The 15217-nt window shown below is 51.6% G+C and overlaps 7 protein-coding genes across 7 annotated transcripts; 3 read left to right on the top strand and 4 right to left on the bottom strand.

The window, feature by feature from the left end:
• Positions 1-366: 366 nt before the first annotated feature.
• On the top strand, positions 367-1212 carry J4E92_005848 (uncharacterized protein; the record flags this gene model as incomplete). Its single annotated transcript, XM_051497224.1, has 2 exons — positions 367-372; positions 406-1212. The coding sequence occupies 2 exons, from the start codon at positions 367-369 to the stop codon at positions 1210-1212; spliced, it is 813 nt and encodes a 270-aa protein (XP_051352884.1).
• A 58-nt stretch (positions 1213-1270) lies between these two features.
• J4E92_005847 (uncharacterized protein) lies at positions 1271-1721 on the top strand (the record flags this gene model as incomplete). Its single annotated transcript, XM_051497223.1, has 2 exons — positions 1271-1276; positions 1317-1721. 2 exons carry the CDS (start codon positions 1271-1273, stop codon positions 1719-1721), a joined length of 411 nt encoding a protein of 136 aa, XP_051352883.1.
• Positions 1722-2505: 784 nt separating this feature from the next.
• J4E92_005846 (uncharacterized protein) lies at positions 2506-3456 on the bottom strand (the record flags this gene model as incomplete). Its single annotated transcript, XM_051497222.1, has 1 exon — positions 2506-3456. The coding sequence occupies one exon, from the start codon at positions 3454-3456 to the stop codon at positions 2506-2508; it is 951 nt and encodes a 316-aa protein (XP_051352882.1).
• Positions 3457-5211: 1755 nt separating this feature from the next.
• J4E92_005845 (uncharacterized protein) lies at positions 5212-6624 on the bottom strand (the record flags this gene model as incomplete). Its single annotated transcript, XM_051497221.1, has 4 exons — positions 5212-5948; positions 6010-6107; positions 6169-6324; positions 6377-6624. 4 exons carry the CDS (start codon positions 6622-6624, stop codon positions 5212-5214), a joined length of 1239 nt encoding a protein of 412 aa, XP_051352881.1.
• Positions 6625-10244: 3620 nt separating this feature from the next.
• J4E92_005844 (uncharacterized protein) lies at positions 10245-11388 on the bottom strand (the record flags this gene model as incomplete). Its single annotated transcript, XM_051497220.1, has 5 exons — positions 10245-10566; positions 10616-10681; positions 10733-10814; positions 10867-11004; positions 11208-11388. 5 exons carry the CDS (start codon positions 11386-11388, stop codon positions 10245-10247), a joined length of 789 nt encoding a protein of 262 aa, XP_051352880.1.
• A 238-nt stretch (positions 11389-11626) lies between these two features.
• J4E92_005843 (uncharacterized protein) lies at positions 11627-13665 on the top strand (the record flags this gene model as incomplete). Its single annotated transcript, XM_051497219.1, has 3 exons — positions 11627-11639; positions 11684-11939; positions 11988-13665. 3 exons carry the CDS (start codon positions 11627-11629, stop codon positions 13663-13665), a joined length of 1947 nt encoding a protein of 648 aa, XP_051352879.1.
• Positions 13666-13879: 214 nt separating this feature from the next.
• On the bottom strand, positions 13880-15080 carry J4E92_005842 (uncharacterized protein; the record flags this gene model as incomplete). Its single annotated transcript, XM_051497218.1, has 2 exons — positions 13880-14757; positions 14807-15080. The coding sequence occupies 2 exons, from the start codon at positions 15078-15080 to the stop codon at positions 13880-13882; spliced, it is 1152 nt and encodes a 383-aa protein (XP_051352878.1).
• Positions 15081-15217: the final 137 nt, after the last annotated feature.

The raw sequence follows: 15217 nt of genomic DNA, 5'->3' as shown, positions 1-15217 counted from the left end.
CACGTGCGTGTCAGGTCGTTGCCTGAAGATGACGCGCCCAGCGCCCACAGTCGTTACCCCAGACCCCTCATCTCGAAATCTCGCTAAACTCTGGGAGGCACAGTCGGGTTGCAGAAGAGAAGAGGCAGAGCAGCGGAAGACGTGGCAATGGGAGCAGACAGCGTATAGCAATCGCCTGCTGAAGTGCGAACGTAGTGCTAGACACAAACGATCGATGAACGTGTAGTGGCGTCTCTTCTCATCAACTTGATAGAGTGATTTGGCGCGTGCACACGTGCGCACGTGATTGCGCGCCTGACGTGCTGCGCCTCCTCCCCGATCTTTGCGACGGACATGCATCGACTCCACGACTACACGCCATCTCTAATGACGGTGAATAGGTACGCGCATGCTGCCAAACTTCAGGACCGCATGTCCCTCTCTTCACTAGACACTGTCCAGTTGCAAAGACCCGCATCGCGTTTCCCGCTGCTCCGCAACCCCACACTAGCCACTATGCCGCCCAAGGCAACACCGCCCGAATTCCCCGTACAGGCGTTTCCTACGTGTACAGATTTCGAAACCTTTCTCGAGCGCGAATATGCCACGGCTCCCGGCCTCTACGTGAAGCTCGCCAAAAAGAATTCTGGCACACCCTCAATAACGGCAGCGGAAGCCGTCGAAGTAGCGCTATGTTATGGCTGGATAGATGGTCGCGCCAACGCCTGCGATGAGACCTGGTGGACGGTACGCTACACACCTCGGAGAGCGAACAGTATGTGGTCTCAGAAGAACGTCGGGACGGTGGCCCGTCTCATAGAGATTGGCCGGATGCGTCCCGCTGGCCTGGCAGCCGTTGATGATGCGAAAGCAGACGGACGATGGGATCGTGCGTACGCAGGGTCTGCTACAATCGTTGTGCCTGAAGATCTCAAGATTGCGCTTGCTCAGGTACCTGCTGCGGAAGCTCAATGGGAAAGCATGAACAAGGGCGATCGATACACAGCGTTGCTCAAGGTAGAGACAGGTACAAAGGCCGGAAGACCCAAAAGAATAGAGAGCATAGTTCAAGCGCTGGCAACAGGGAGACGCTCAAGTAGTGGTACTACTGCAGACAGGACAGCTCGGAAGGTTGCCAAGAGAGCTGAAAAGAACAGCGCGAACGCTGAACCCCACATGCAAAAAACAGCACCTTCACCCCTACGAACAGGACTGCGACGATGCAGGGACTGAGATCTCCTCCTAGTTATGCTCATAAGTGTACAACAATCGACGAGTATGCGCCCACAGCATGGCGGTGCAAAAAAGTTGGACATTTTGGCAAAAACATACAACAGCGGGGTGTCGTCTGGAACGAAGCCATCCGTGCCTCCCATCGATGGGCGTCTACATTTCCGATGCCACCTGCGAGCTCAATCACCTACCCTATCGACTTTACCGACAGAGAGAAGTCTTTGTTGAACAGCTACGCAGCCGTATTTTTGAACAAGAACAAACACTTTAGTAGCGCTGATGCGACAAGAGCAGAACTGGACACTGCCTGTGATTTGATACTGAAAGATTGGCCGATGAAGAAGGGAAAAACTCCGCGTATTGCCCGGGTAGTCTTTACTGAGGCAAAGAACAATCTTCTTCGTGCGGAGAAGGCCAACCTTCAGGAAAACGAGGAGAGCGCAATGGGAACTGCGAGCAAGAGAGCAAGACGTAAGAGACCGCTTGTGGAGTCTGAAGACGAGGACTAGGACGTGGAAGACGCGCGCGGTAGTCTTGATTGGCGAACTGAAGAGCAATGGCGGCCTTGCCCTGTAATTGAGAAGAGAATACAATTGACATTTTCCCAGGCTTCGTCATTAAAGTGCAGGATGGAGAGCCAGATGAAGGATGGAGAGCCTAATGACGGATGGGGAGCCTAATGACGAATAGAGAGCCTGATGACGTAGGAGAGCCTGATAAAGGATAGAGAGTCTGATGAAGGATAGAGGGCCTAGTAGAAGATAGAGGGCCTAGTAAAGGATAGAGGGCTTAGTAAAGGATAGAGGGCTTAGTAAAGGATAGATAGCCTAGTAAAGGATAGAGAGACTAATAAAGGATGTCGCTATGCGGAGATATTGCGCGATGTGTGTTAATAAGCTAATGCACGCTTTATCCCTACATTTTCCGGAGCGAGCATGTAGTTTATCCTCCTCCAGCGTTTGACGCTGCGATGACCGAGAGTTGACCCAGAGACGACCCCGAGTACTAATCTGCCGGTACAATGCTTGTATATGGCTGAGCGGACGGGAAGCCTAACGAGCGACGTAAACCTATAATATTGTTGGAAACAATTAGACAGAAGCCATGTGAACGCCCACATCCTGTCCGCTCGATGCCCGCCCCTGTCACCTTACAGTCCCTGCTTCTCGCAGATGCGGCGGATCTCATTCCATGTCTGTGACTGCAGCTTATTCCCTTGGTACCCAATGACCAGCTCACCTGGACTGCTGGAGGTCAGTATTTTCTATGGCGTGCAACACTTGTCCAGAGGACTCACTCATCCAGTATGTCATTAGACCAGAATTGGTTGTGACCGATCTTTCCCAGAAGCGTGGCACTGACCAACTCGCGCGCTCCTTGTTCAGCTGTGCGTCCCACAAACATTTGCATCAATTTTGTTGGCATCGCGAGATACCATGGGAAATCTCTCCCCAGATCTGTGGTGCAATAGCCCGGGCATGCAACATTGATGAAGACGTCGATATTTCCTTGGGCGTCCTTGGAGAAGTCGTCGACGAGGCCTTGTCGTATGTACTGCGTGACCAGCTTGATCAATCCATACGTCTTCGCGGCGTTGAAAGCAGTGGGGTCATTCAGCTTGTCGATCAATGTCTGACCACTCTTGACTTCAGCGTCTGCAGGCGTGACATACTTGCTAGCGAAGCTGCCAGTTATGGTGAGCTGGCCTGGAGTACCCTTGGACGCGTTACTTTTGAGGCTGGGAAGCAGTAGCATGGCGAGATACGCCGTCGATAGGATATTGACTTGTAGGGCTGCCTCGTAGCCTGTCTTCTCGTTCTCGACATAACTCGGAGGTGCGACCCCCGCGTTCAAGACGACGATATTAATCTCGTCGTATCTGCTGGTGACATCGTTGGCGAAGGTTTTGACAGATGTCCAGTTACTCATGTCGAGCTCGAGAATATCAATGACTTCGGCTTTACAGCCCGTCTCTGCGATGATAGAGCGCTTGGCTTCTTCCCCCTTTGAGAGATTGCGTACTGCGAGGATGACTTTGGAGGCACCGTTGGCAGCGAACTTGGTGGCGGCAGGCAAGCCGATCCCAGTATTTGATCCAGTGATGATCACTGTCTTTCCCACAAAGGACGATTTTGGGTCTTTAGGCGGGTTTTGCTTAGCCCATCGCATCGCTGCTATCTGCCCTTTCACAGAAGCAGGTGGGCCGGGACCGATAAGTGATTGGACATTGACATCGGTCGCCATGTTGGGTTTTATTTACAGATGAGATAGAAAGAAGGAAATGTAGATTTGGAGGAAAGAGGTAAGAAGATCACAAAGGCCCTTAGTCGACTTAGGGGCAGATTTCATTTTGTACAACACGCAGCAGTCACAACTATGGGGTTCAGGAGGGTCGCGACTCATCCGCTTCCCGTCCTGCGGAACTCCGCAGTACTGAGGCGGACGAACTTCACAGATGTATCGCCAAATCATTAACTGATGCTTTCGGTCTTGTCTTACTTTTGTATCAGCTTTTGCATAATGTAAAGACGTTTGCAAAAAGCCGATAATTTAGATGCGAGTATGTACTGAGTTCAAGATCACTTGGTATCGCTCTTCGAGTCTCGTGTTGCAGGTGCAGGATTTTGTATATCACTGAATACCTAAACAACTTAGGCTGCCGTTGACTGCGGAATAGCGCTTTGGTGCTTCTGTTGACTGAGACCTAACAATTGTAGTGTAAACTACCTACGAGGAGTATTGGCCTGACTATAATTACCCCACGGTTGGCTTCCCACCTCCTGATGCAGGGACGTATCTCCGCAGCTGCACTAGGTTGTTGACCCCCTGCATCCTTTTGAGCACGTATCGCACAGACGATGAGCAGGTTGATTATTTGGACTGGTGGTTTTCGGGGCGTGTTCTCTTAGGTCTTCGCTATCTCTTGAGCGTTGCGGATTATACTTATCCTGATATCTCGTGGCCTGAAGTTAGCCGCACACTATTTCCATCTCTTCCAGTATGGGTAATCTTAGAGAATTGCGACAGTTCGACTGTGCCATCTATTGGTACTTGCGCCAAATGAGTTCAACAACAGCCCGAGAGTGCCCTAGATCAAGCTCGTATCTACAAGAATAGCTGGGATAAATTGGCGATCGGGGGACAATACTATCGCATATTGCAGCGATGCCGTTCGAGTGTCTGCATGCTCGAGTCTTCCTCTCCCAGATGCTGATTCCCAATCAACTTTGGTCAAAATCTATGATAGACGACAGGACAGCACTTCTTGGGTGAAGATTTAGCACTCGTGTAGAAATTGGATATGACACACTAAACTCCAGAATAAATAGGTGCGATTGCGTTCAAACGTGGTCGATATCATGGGTTTGCTTATTGGGAGACTGAGGTGACAGTAATCGGTCAATCTTGTAGTGCCGGACATAGTGAACTTGGGCAATTATCTCCGGCTGCCCAAGCGCCGCCACAAGTCGTCACTACCATTCCATCACAACCGCATCACAACGACCCAAACAATGACACTAGCCCGCACTTACTTGTCGCTCTTGGCTCGTCGTTACAAAACCATTGTCCATAGCTGTGTCAAGGGCAACACCCGCCCAGGGCGTCAATCTGCGCGCCGTCGGGCGACGCGACGGTCAACTACGCAACCTTGCTGGGGAAGGCAGAGTTCGTGGATCGGTGCCGCACCGCCTCTCACGGTCATTGCCTGCATCGATGCTCTTGGGTATCGCCTCCAACAACCATCGCTATCGCGATGTCACATGCTAAAATCACATGGAAGGCCGGACAGCTTGTACCACAGCTGATCAGAAGAGCTTGATCGGAACCAGGTACCACCTAATGTCTAGCATCGCAACTCTAGGTCCGACTTCGGCTCTTCCGACAATGTGTCAACGACGATCAGTATCGAAACTCGGCGCACGTATCACGAACGGAACAGTGCAATACCAATCCAAAGGATAAATTGTTCCAAAAACGACGAAGCCAAAACACTACAGGCTAAATGTAGATGTAGCAGAATGGTCCGCCCATGGTGCTCGACGCATCTTCTATGGTGATGGGCCCAGGATATGCTGCCCCCATGCTCAGGGTGTCGTTGAGTGTTGCATTGGGCGAGGTCGGGGTTCCGATGAAGGTAGGTCCATACAAGGCAGTTGTACGCTCACTCGGCTTCAGGTTCTGCCAAGTCCAGTAAAGCCTGTCAATCGACGAGTGATGGAAGAAGAAGTAGGGATCTCCAGGAGATGCCGTGAAATCACCCGCCGGATCGCCGCCAATGATAAAGTGACCGGCAGTGTGCACGCCCATGAAACCGTTCGCGAAGCTGTTCCCCATTGGCCCACCTTGCAAAACTTCCCAAAACGTTTGGTAGTCGTCACTCTGGAGCAGAGAAACCACGTCGTCGTCCTTCAGCCATCCCTCTCCTGTGAAGCCGTTGATATCGCGCATGAGACAACGGGGGTTGTATCCTAGGCCGGACGGATCGGGATTCGGTCGGACACATTTGGATGCAGGAACCAACGGTCCGAGATTGACAGTGAAGTTCGTGAACGGTCCTGAGGTCACGCAGCCACCACCTTGGCCATGCGGAATCTTGATGACTGGTTGATCGTTCGACGGGATTCCAGTCCATGTCTGATTGCTGCATCCTTTAGCGCCCTGTCCAGAAATCGACGTCGCAGAGCCGTCGAGCAGAGGCGACTTTGTAGGATCTTTGTGCCATCTGGAGTAGCTGTCTAGATATTGGTGTACGAAATCAGCGTATGCATCACATGCAGTTCGTACAGAGACACCTACAGTAAGGTTGCGTGCCCTTGTAGCCGCATTCATTGCGCAAAGTCTGCTCATACGCCCAGGTAAAGTATCGGTGCCATGTAAGGAAATTACCCGTAACGCTAGACGTTGGTGGACAAAGTCAGTACGTATATCACATTCGTGTTCCAAAGGGAGACCTACTGGATGTTGAAGGTCTGCTGCATGTGGGTGGCCACGAAATCGTCATAGCGATTTCTACAACCGGGGCACATCTCCTTCGGTGTCTTTGACGGCAGCTCAGTTAGACACTGAACCGCACTAATGTATGCCTTCTTCTCAGCCTTGGAGAAGGTAGACCTTCAAGACGATCAGCATGGTTATCGAGGAGCATTAGGTTCCGGAGACTTACCATTCCTGCCGCACTTGGACGTTGCTGGGGTTGCACTTTTCGTACTGCGCGGGCTTTTGAGTGGCTTGATAGAGCTGCTGGTTGATTGCAGCGCCACCAGCCATCAGGTCCTGCTTGATGCTACCCAAGCCTGCGAGAATGTCGTCAACATGGTCGAAGGGTCTCTTTTTAAACTGCGCTCGGTCGTGGGGAAGCGCATTCCCCACGGCCAAAGGCAGAAGTAGGGCGACTTGAAGAACACCCCGCATGATGTGTGGCTTAGGAAGGAGAGGTTATTTCAAGCTCAATCTGTGGGAGCAAGCGATGTTGAAGTATGACAAGACTGGAGGACTTAACGCCGATCTTTTGAAATGAGGCTCAACTACGGTAAAAGACGTATGAAGGACAACGGGCCTACTAACTATGCCAAGTGCACGTCTCGGACCACTTCTTATAGGTATTCACACGACATGCAAGGACCCGTAAAAATCTCGAAGGCGAGGAGCTCGGGCACCGAGGTTCTGCATGTCAAGGATACATGTGAGTGTGCGAGGTGGCCTACTACTCTGCGTAGTAGATATTCGCATTCCAGAAGAATCCGAACAGGCCGGCATGTCCAACTGGGGAAGGTCTCTCATACTTTTCAAACTCCGTGTATAGACGGCGTTACAGCCACTGCCAACTACCTGGTACTAGGAGCGGCTGATTCGATCGGCAACAGATCCGATCGGCACGCACTATGGATGTTGTGTGTCTCGCTACTATTCGCGCATTCCCGTAGTACAGAGGGCCTTACGCCAAGGTCCGTCACATACGTCAAGTGCTCTCATGCGCTGCCAATTAAAGTTCCGCGGACCTTCACCTAGCCTCCATACCTTCTTCAACATCTTAAAACAGTGAATAGTCGCGGCGTTATGTCTCCGAATACTTTGTACGACAGACCGAGAGCCGTGGAAATATCGCGTCTTCCCAGCCTGTTGTGCGCTAGGTAGCTAAAACTAGCAGGGGCGGCGCGCGCCCATCACAAACTCAGCTGTGGCGCCTCGGAAGCATGTAATATGCATAGGCAAGATTACAACGGCTGTATTACGCGATGAGCAGAGTCGTGCATAGCTTCCGCGTGTTGAGGGAAATACAAGATGATCGACACATAACAGCGCATGGGCAGGCTGTCTAGAGGTGGTTTCGCGACTGGCACGAGACGATTCGATCGCAATACAAAAAATGGCACAACCATAAACTGAGGCGTTCAAGACCAGAGTGAGAACTTGCCGGCTGTTGTGGTTGAAATTGGCTTTTACGCATACTCTACCATCCAAAGATCGGGTTTTAGGCGTCCCAAACTTCGCACGTCACCCTCGCGTGGCTAAACCTCCATCCTCAATTGTTCTCGCCCCCAGACGCCACCAATATCCAGTATCTAGAATCCGACAGATGCGCCTGCAAGATGACTTCTGTGCGGAACTAGGTACTGGTCGCCTAGAGAATGAGACTGAAACCATTCAACCCAGACTTGAACCGAGGCTTTTTGCCTGAGTTGGAAGATACTCTGCACAGCATGTTCATTTGTCTACGAGAAAGATAGTGTTAAAATCAAGGAGTGTGGTACTGTACCTAGCAGCAGCAACTGTCTGACTTCATCGTTCGTCCTCGAGATCTCCTACAATTGTTATTGTCCCCGACCGAGACAAACGTTACATTCATTGCAGTCTGTCTATGCCTGCAGGAATTTGTAGCGGCTAGCTCGTTTGAAACTGTCAGCTCTCTGACATCAGGCTACTGGTACGGATCAGGACACCTGACTACAGGGCTATTATACCGTCAAGTCTCGCAATATATCTGGCACGCGGGGCGCAGTACGACAGACTCATATGCAGTGAGAGATCGCAATGCGACCAAGAATATCACGCACATGGACAGAGAGTCCAGGAGGGAACATCTTGAAGGTGTCGTCGCATAGAGGGCGCATATGGGAAGGGTGGAGTGTGCATCTGCGAATGAGGATGATGATGATGATGATGATGATATTGGTTTAACTCTGCGAATGAGAACAGCATCTTGCCCCCATATAAATGCATTGTGAAGATCACGCACGTCAATGTTCTCTGATTCAGATCTTACATGGTTGAATTTCATCTTCAGCTCCCAGTCTGTCACTAGAGACGAAGCACCGAGCGTACAGTACAAGAGTTCAACAAGTGTCCAAATCCAAAACCTCAACCGCTCTTTCTGACAACAGCAGCCCGGATCAGGATCAGACCGCAGTGTGAATCGAATGCGCACTCTATTCCATGAAGGATGTAGCCTCTTGGAGTCAGACCCAGGCTGGATATGAGCTGTGGATGATGTATATTCTCGATGACTTTGACATTTTCCGGATCAAAGACGGTATCACGAGCTTGTCGCAGTGGTGTCTTAAACCGACAGCGAGTTAAAGCCTAAGTTGCCTGCTCTTGTCGACGAGGTCTTCGCACTGCCTGACCGGGTATCGTTCAAATCAAGAGATGGAGACTTGCTCAACATTCGTAACTACCCCGGAATACCGACGAAGAGTCATAATAGGGCATAAGGATACGCCACTCGATCATTAAGAAGAATAACAGTATATGTCGCCTCTTTCCAACCATTGTGGCAGCTGAAGTGTGAGCAACACCACGAGATGTCCGGTGTGCCCCTCTCTCAACACAGTCCAGGTTGCCCCTCCACGACCACCCCGCTGTGCCCCTCGCGCCTTTCGCCCCTCGTCTTTTTGCCCCTCTGATAGTGCCACAATCTACGCTTTGTTGGAATTGCCGTTTCTGGTAGCATCAATCCGCACTGAAGTGTTTTGGGTATGTCGCGAACTCTCAGAAGACAACGCGTGGGCATCGCGCGGCAGCAATGTACGTAAATGCCATGCGAAGCGGCAAATGCAAAGTTCGTATACGAATAAGAGACTTATCTGTGTAAGTAGTTCTGGGATGCGCTGCAAATTTAAATCCTAGGAGCAGACATGTTCGACGTGAATGTGCTGGTGAGCAACCTTGGAATTCAGGAATGCGATGCAGCAGACATGCAAAGAATATAATTGCCTTAGCTAAACATTATTACCTTATGTAGTGTAACAAAAGAAGAATGCGTCCTTAACTTAGAGTAGGGTTTACTCTTGGTTTAGGCTGGTTATTGTTGCTGTACCTTAATGCGAAGATGTACAAAAAAAAAGTTTCGCATCTGCACATACACACAACCTTTCCCTAAGACTTAAGCTCGGCAAAAAGAATGGAATGCTCCCTGCCAGAATCGCTGATTTAACGGTTAGTCCGCTGATTCGAACGCTGGATACCGGAGTGAATACTTACAACTGGCGACCTTCGGATATCTATTGCTAGGAATAGTCATACTCTATGATATGAGACCGACGTGATAACCGACTACACTCGTGGGGTATTAGCGTTTATTGCTCAGAACGGTGCTGAGTTGCGACTTACCCAAGGAAGCTTATTAAGCTGATAACTTATTTGATGGCAATTTTCAAAATTGAACAAAATACATTGACGTTACTCACGGAATAGCCAGTGTTCAAAGGTGGGTAAAGGTCGATGACTTCGTTGGTGGGGCTAGAGAGAACATTTGTTGGCATCAGAGGTCTGCAGACTAGTGTGAGTGGGTAGAATCCAATGCGGGGTTGGCGAACCGTGGTAAGCCATAATCATCTATACCTTGGAGAACATCAGAATTATGCCGTATCGCGTCAAATCTACATATCGGTACAGGATACTCTATCTTCCGTATTATGAGTAGCACAACACACCGTGACCGTGACGCCTCGTCGTGACGTAGGAACCGAGCAATACCAAAACGCCGTTAGCAAGTCGACCGCCCACACCATATTACTTCATTCGATCAAAGACTATGGCCCAAGTCGTTGCCCTCCATCCGGAGTTCTATTACTCAGCGGCACGCTCGTTGTTGGCAGTACACCGTATCGGCCGTACGTCTTTTGGTCGACACTGACGTAGTGCGGTAACCTTCCAAGCAAGTTCAGCTTGGTCTCAACCCATCTCAGTATCTTCTCGTGCGGTACGAGGAACTTGATGTATCCGGAAGCCCAGAGGTAGCCGAGACCTGCGCCGCAAAGATGGCCGACTAGACTGACGTAGGGGACGAGGATGCTGGTCAGGACAATGAGGATCAGGGGCGTCGTCCAGGTGGGGATTTTGTATGGTCCGACGCTGCGAAGAGTTAGTTGTTGGATTGAGAAGAGGGGTTGCGTGGTGGTACCTGAAGTACGGGTTCGCCTTGTGCGTCTTCATTACTTCTGCAGACAGAAGGAGGAACACCCATACACTGTTGCTATTAGCACGACCTCATACGGCCCTGGAAACCCATCTGGCATACCTCGCGCCCATGACTGAGGTGTTACTCCTCAGTACATACTTTTCCAATAATGTGTACACGCCCCCGGGTATCGTTCCAAAAGCTGCCGTCTGGTCAGCTCATTATCTATACATATCACCCAGTTGATATCTTACGCCCAGTGAAAAGCGCCAATGTAACGAGTGTTCCGTATTCGGACTCGAATCGCTCGATGAGTGGCGTCACGGCGACGAGGTTGAAGATCATGTGGATAAAGTTCCAATGTAGGACGGGAAACAGATTGAGTCGGTGCACTACGAGTGTATTGTATTAGCATTATGTTCATATTGGATCAGACGAAAGTCAAGTGCAGCATGTCCCCTGCTACGTTCTCCTCCGTCTTCAATGCCAGCTCCGTGGGTTCCGCGCCCCATGATGCGCCCACGCCGCGATGCAAGACCAGAACACAAGCACTGTGGCCGACCACGTTCCCCTAGTAGTAACAAAACAAACATACTCTGCGTCAAATCCATCTTGGCCGGCTCCAGGGCGCCAAAGTCCCTAATCCACGGGAAGGGAATTGTTGCAACCCATAGTCCTACAATTGCGGCGACTAGCACTTTGGTGCAGAACGGCAGGCGCAGGATATACGACCGTATACGGGCAGGGCTGATCTGGGGAATCGAGGTCATAGGCATGGTCGGAGCGAGCACGCCGGGCGTTGGCAGAGTTGTTATGCAGGCGCGTGTGTTGCTAAGAGAACAGACACGAAGATTACTATGGGACTAGGGTCCAGAGCCGCGCTAGTGACGATCCTCCCGCTGGAGTCGACTTAGCACCTTCCCAGACGGATATGTGGGATGCTGGGCAGAGGGCAGGTCACGACCCGGTTTTCGCTTTCTGTCCTCTTACATGACGTGCCATTGACGTTCCAACATGGCTCTCTTGTGTGAGTTCTGCTCTGGCGATATGCGATGGACGAACAGCTGACAGGTGAAGCCTCGATACTGGCGCTCCGGCAAGATAAACGCCTGCTCAAGCTACCGCCTTACCTCTCCGCGCTCTGCATCATCATTGGAATAGGGTGGCTGCTGGTTCTTCCGCTAAACGACTACTCGCGCAGGACATATGTCTCGGAGAACGCGCTCTTGCCTGGACAGGTACACACCTACTTTACCGGAAGCGAGCATAATGTGTTCCGCGCCTATCGCCATGAGGTCCATGGATTGATAGAGAAGCCTGTCGCCGAGTGCGTATACACTACATAATCTACGAAGAGAGACTAACGAGACAACAGGCGCTCACAGCGACTCGAAGCCATCTTCCGCGAACAGAACCTCAAAGTCGCAACCCAGCACTACAACTACACCGTCTCGAACCAAACAATCGCAAACGAAAATGTCTACGCTATCCTCCAGGGGCCCCGCGCGGATGCCACCGAAGCAATTGTGCTGATTGGAGCTTGGAAGAACATGGCAGACGAGGTCAACAACTCTGGTGTCGCATTAGTTCTTACACTGGCGCGCTACTTCAAGCGCTGGAGTCTATGGAGCAAGGACATCATCTTGCTCATTCCCGGCGACAGCACGATCGGATCCCAGGCTTGGGTCGATGCATACCACGAGGCTCACGATACGCGTTACGTCGAGAGCTTGAAGATCAAGAGCGGGGCACTACAAGGAGCGGTCGCAGTCGACTATCCCGCAGGTCCATGGGGTCACCGATACGATAAACTGCATGTGGTGTACGATGGCATAAACGGTCAACTTCCCAACCTGGATCTGTTCAACACCGCGGTCCAGATCGCCTCCAGCCAAATGGGCATCGGCTGTGTGATCCAACGGATGTGGGACCACAAGGACTCATACAAGGAGCGTCTCCAAACTATGCTTCGAGGCATGCTCTCGCAAGGCGTTGGCCATGCGACCGGACCCCATTCATCCTTCATTCCATACCACGTCGACGCGATTACACTGGTGACAGTCGGAAACGGGTGGCACGACGAGATGTCACTGGGCAAGACGATTGAGTCGCTTTTCCGAAGCTTGAACAACCTCCTTGAACATCTGCACCAGAGTTTCTTCTTCTACCTTTTGTTGCAAGACAAGCGTTTCGTCAGCATCGGCACATACCTTCCCTCTGCCATGCTAATTGCGTTCAACTTCAGCATCGCAGCCATGGCATTGTGGGTAAAGAGCGGACGTACTACGAAGCCCATTGGTAACCCCGCAGCCACAAACCCCAAGAAGGCCCCCGTCGAGAAGCCATCTCCCGCAGACACCAAGGCAAAGGATCCAGAAGTCAAGGAGAAATCTGAAGGTGAAAAGAAGCCTGAACCCGAACAACCAGCAACAGAACTCGTCGAAAAAGACGGCTCCTTGGCCATTGTGCCCATAGCCAGCACAGTGATAACAGAACGCCACCTCCTCTTCCCCCTCATACTCGTCCTCGCCGCCCACGCCTCCGGTCTGATTCCCCTCTACCTCTTCAGTAACTGGGACGCCGACCACCTTCCCAACCTCTTCCTCACAGCCTGCAATGTTACCACGCTCGCCCCGCTCATCATAACCTTCCTCTTCTGGTGGTCTGCTCCCGATGTCCTCACCCCACAAGCTCTCTGCCTATTCCAGTGTTTCTCGTTGCTGCTACTAGGCATGTTCCTTGCGGCACTGGCGACGCTGAACTTTAGTTTGAGTATTTTGGTCGGTGTGCTGTGTGTACCGTTGAGTTATGTACGCAGGAGTGGTAACAATAGCATCACAGGGCTGCAGATGTTGGTTTTGGCCATGACGAATCCCCTCCTTGTTGTGCAGACTGCAACCAAGCTGCTAGGAGTGGGTCTTATGGACGTGCTCACGCAGAGTGCCATTGGATGGCACATTTGGGGCATGTGGACGCAGGTTGTTGTTTGGTTAGTCTGGTTCCCTGCGTGGTTGGTGGGAGCTTTGGTAGTTTCCACTGGGTTCTGGCAATAATGGTCAAAAATGGGTTGTAGCGTATGTCATGTATAAGCAAGAGAGTTGTACGGGGTGTCATGAGTCTTTTCGTTCGTTGACCATCTATGGCCACTATCTATGATTACATCGTATGCACGCGTGTTGCATCAACTGATACATGTCACCCGTCAAGCATTGACATGGCTTCCTCTGGAAGGCGAGTCCTCATCGTCTAGTCGAACGTGCACCTTGTTCAAGCAGCCCAAACATCCTTGCCGACACCCTCGATCCAGTTGCCCAATTGGTTGACACTGGCGTCCCACTCTTTCAACCTCGACCTCATGCCCTCAATCTGCTTCATGTCTAGAACCTTGGGCTGTACCCAGTTGATGCGTGCAATCTCCGCAACCTGGTCAATTTGTCCTTTCAGCAGTCCCAAGCTCAGCGCCTTCATAATCAGGTGCTCAATCTCGTTCGGTTGTACCTTGGTCTCTTGGGAGATTTCGGAGAAGGTCATGGCGCGGTCGTGGGGTGGGCGACGGAACACGGTCTCTGTAAGGGCGGATAGCGAGATCTTCTGGTAGAGGAAGGTCTGGTGCTCTTTGAGGAGCGGAACCTTGGTGATGTTGTTGGAAAGGACGTCGTATGCCATCAAATCGCCGCGGTTGAAGGCGAAGAGGAGATCGCGGAGCCACGCATGTGGGGTGTTGACGAGCGAGTCGAGGATAGGGTGCAGCAGCAACTCTCCGAAGTTGTAGATGGAATCTGAAACGAGGGCGGCAATACTGAGGTCGTAGGCGCGAGACTGGCGTTCGCGCAGCTCCAGGTCGTTAAGGTCGACGCAGGCGAGGAACAGCAGGGCGTTCTTGTAGTATGCGGCGAACTCGTGCTTGGACTTGTAGTACTCTGCGCTTGCGCGGTAGAATGAGGCATGCACGACGGTCTCGACCGAATCGAACGTGTCCAGTATCTGCTCGCACTCGTCGAGCTTCTTCTTGGCACCCTCCTCGTCTTTTAATTGTAGCTGTATGCTGGCGGCGGCGACTGTGGCGTATACGTAGGCGTCTTGTGAGGCGGGCTTGTTGACGCTCTTTGCGAGGTCATTGACAAAGGTGAGGCGTTCCTTGTCGTCTGTGAGAGTCAGCTGCTGTGTATTTTCACCCCGCATGGCGCATCCTACCCTTGTACTGTGAGGCTGTGTTGAGTCCCAAGGTGACGAGCTTCAGCTGGTTGATCTTGTTTGCGAAGCTCTTGATGAAGGTCTCGAAGAAGGGTATCCGCTGCTTGGCGCTCTCTGGGTGGTCGAAGAACTCGATGAGCTTGTCGGTAAGCTCGTGCCATAGCTTTCGCTCCCAAAAGTCCTCAAAGGCGATGAAGTATTCCTGGAGTTCCTCGGGTGCCTCGTCCCGCGCATCGCCTAGAAGGTTCGGGATCGTGTCCGTGTCCATGGCCATGATTGCCGATTATGAAGTTTCGATGGTAGGTGAGGGAGCGGGTATCGGGTGTAGAGTTGGTGGAGGTGATCACGGAGCTGGGCTGTTGTTGGCGAGTGCGGGACGTGTTGCTCTGATGGCGTTGCGGCGGAAGCTAC

Source organism: Alternaria infectoria, assembly GCF_024043175.1.
Source record: "Alternaria infectoria strain BMP 0036 chromosome Unknown scaffold_8, whole genome shotgun sequence".
Classification (NCBI taxonomy): domain Eukaryota; kingdom Fungi; phylum Ascomycota; class Dothideomycetes; order Pleosporales; family Pleosporaceae; genus Alternaria; species Alternaria infectoria.
Note: the sequence above shows the minus strand (reverse complement) of the source record. Positions and strands in the feature narration are given on the sequence as shown.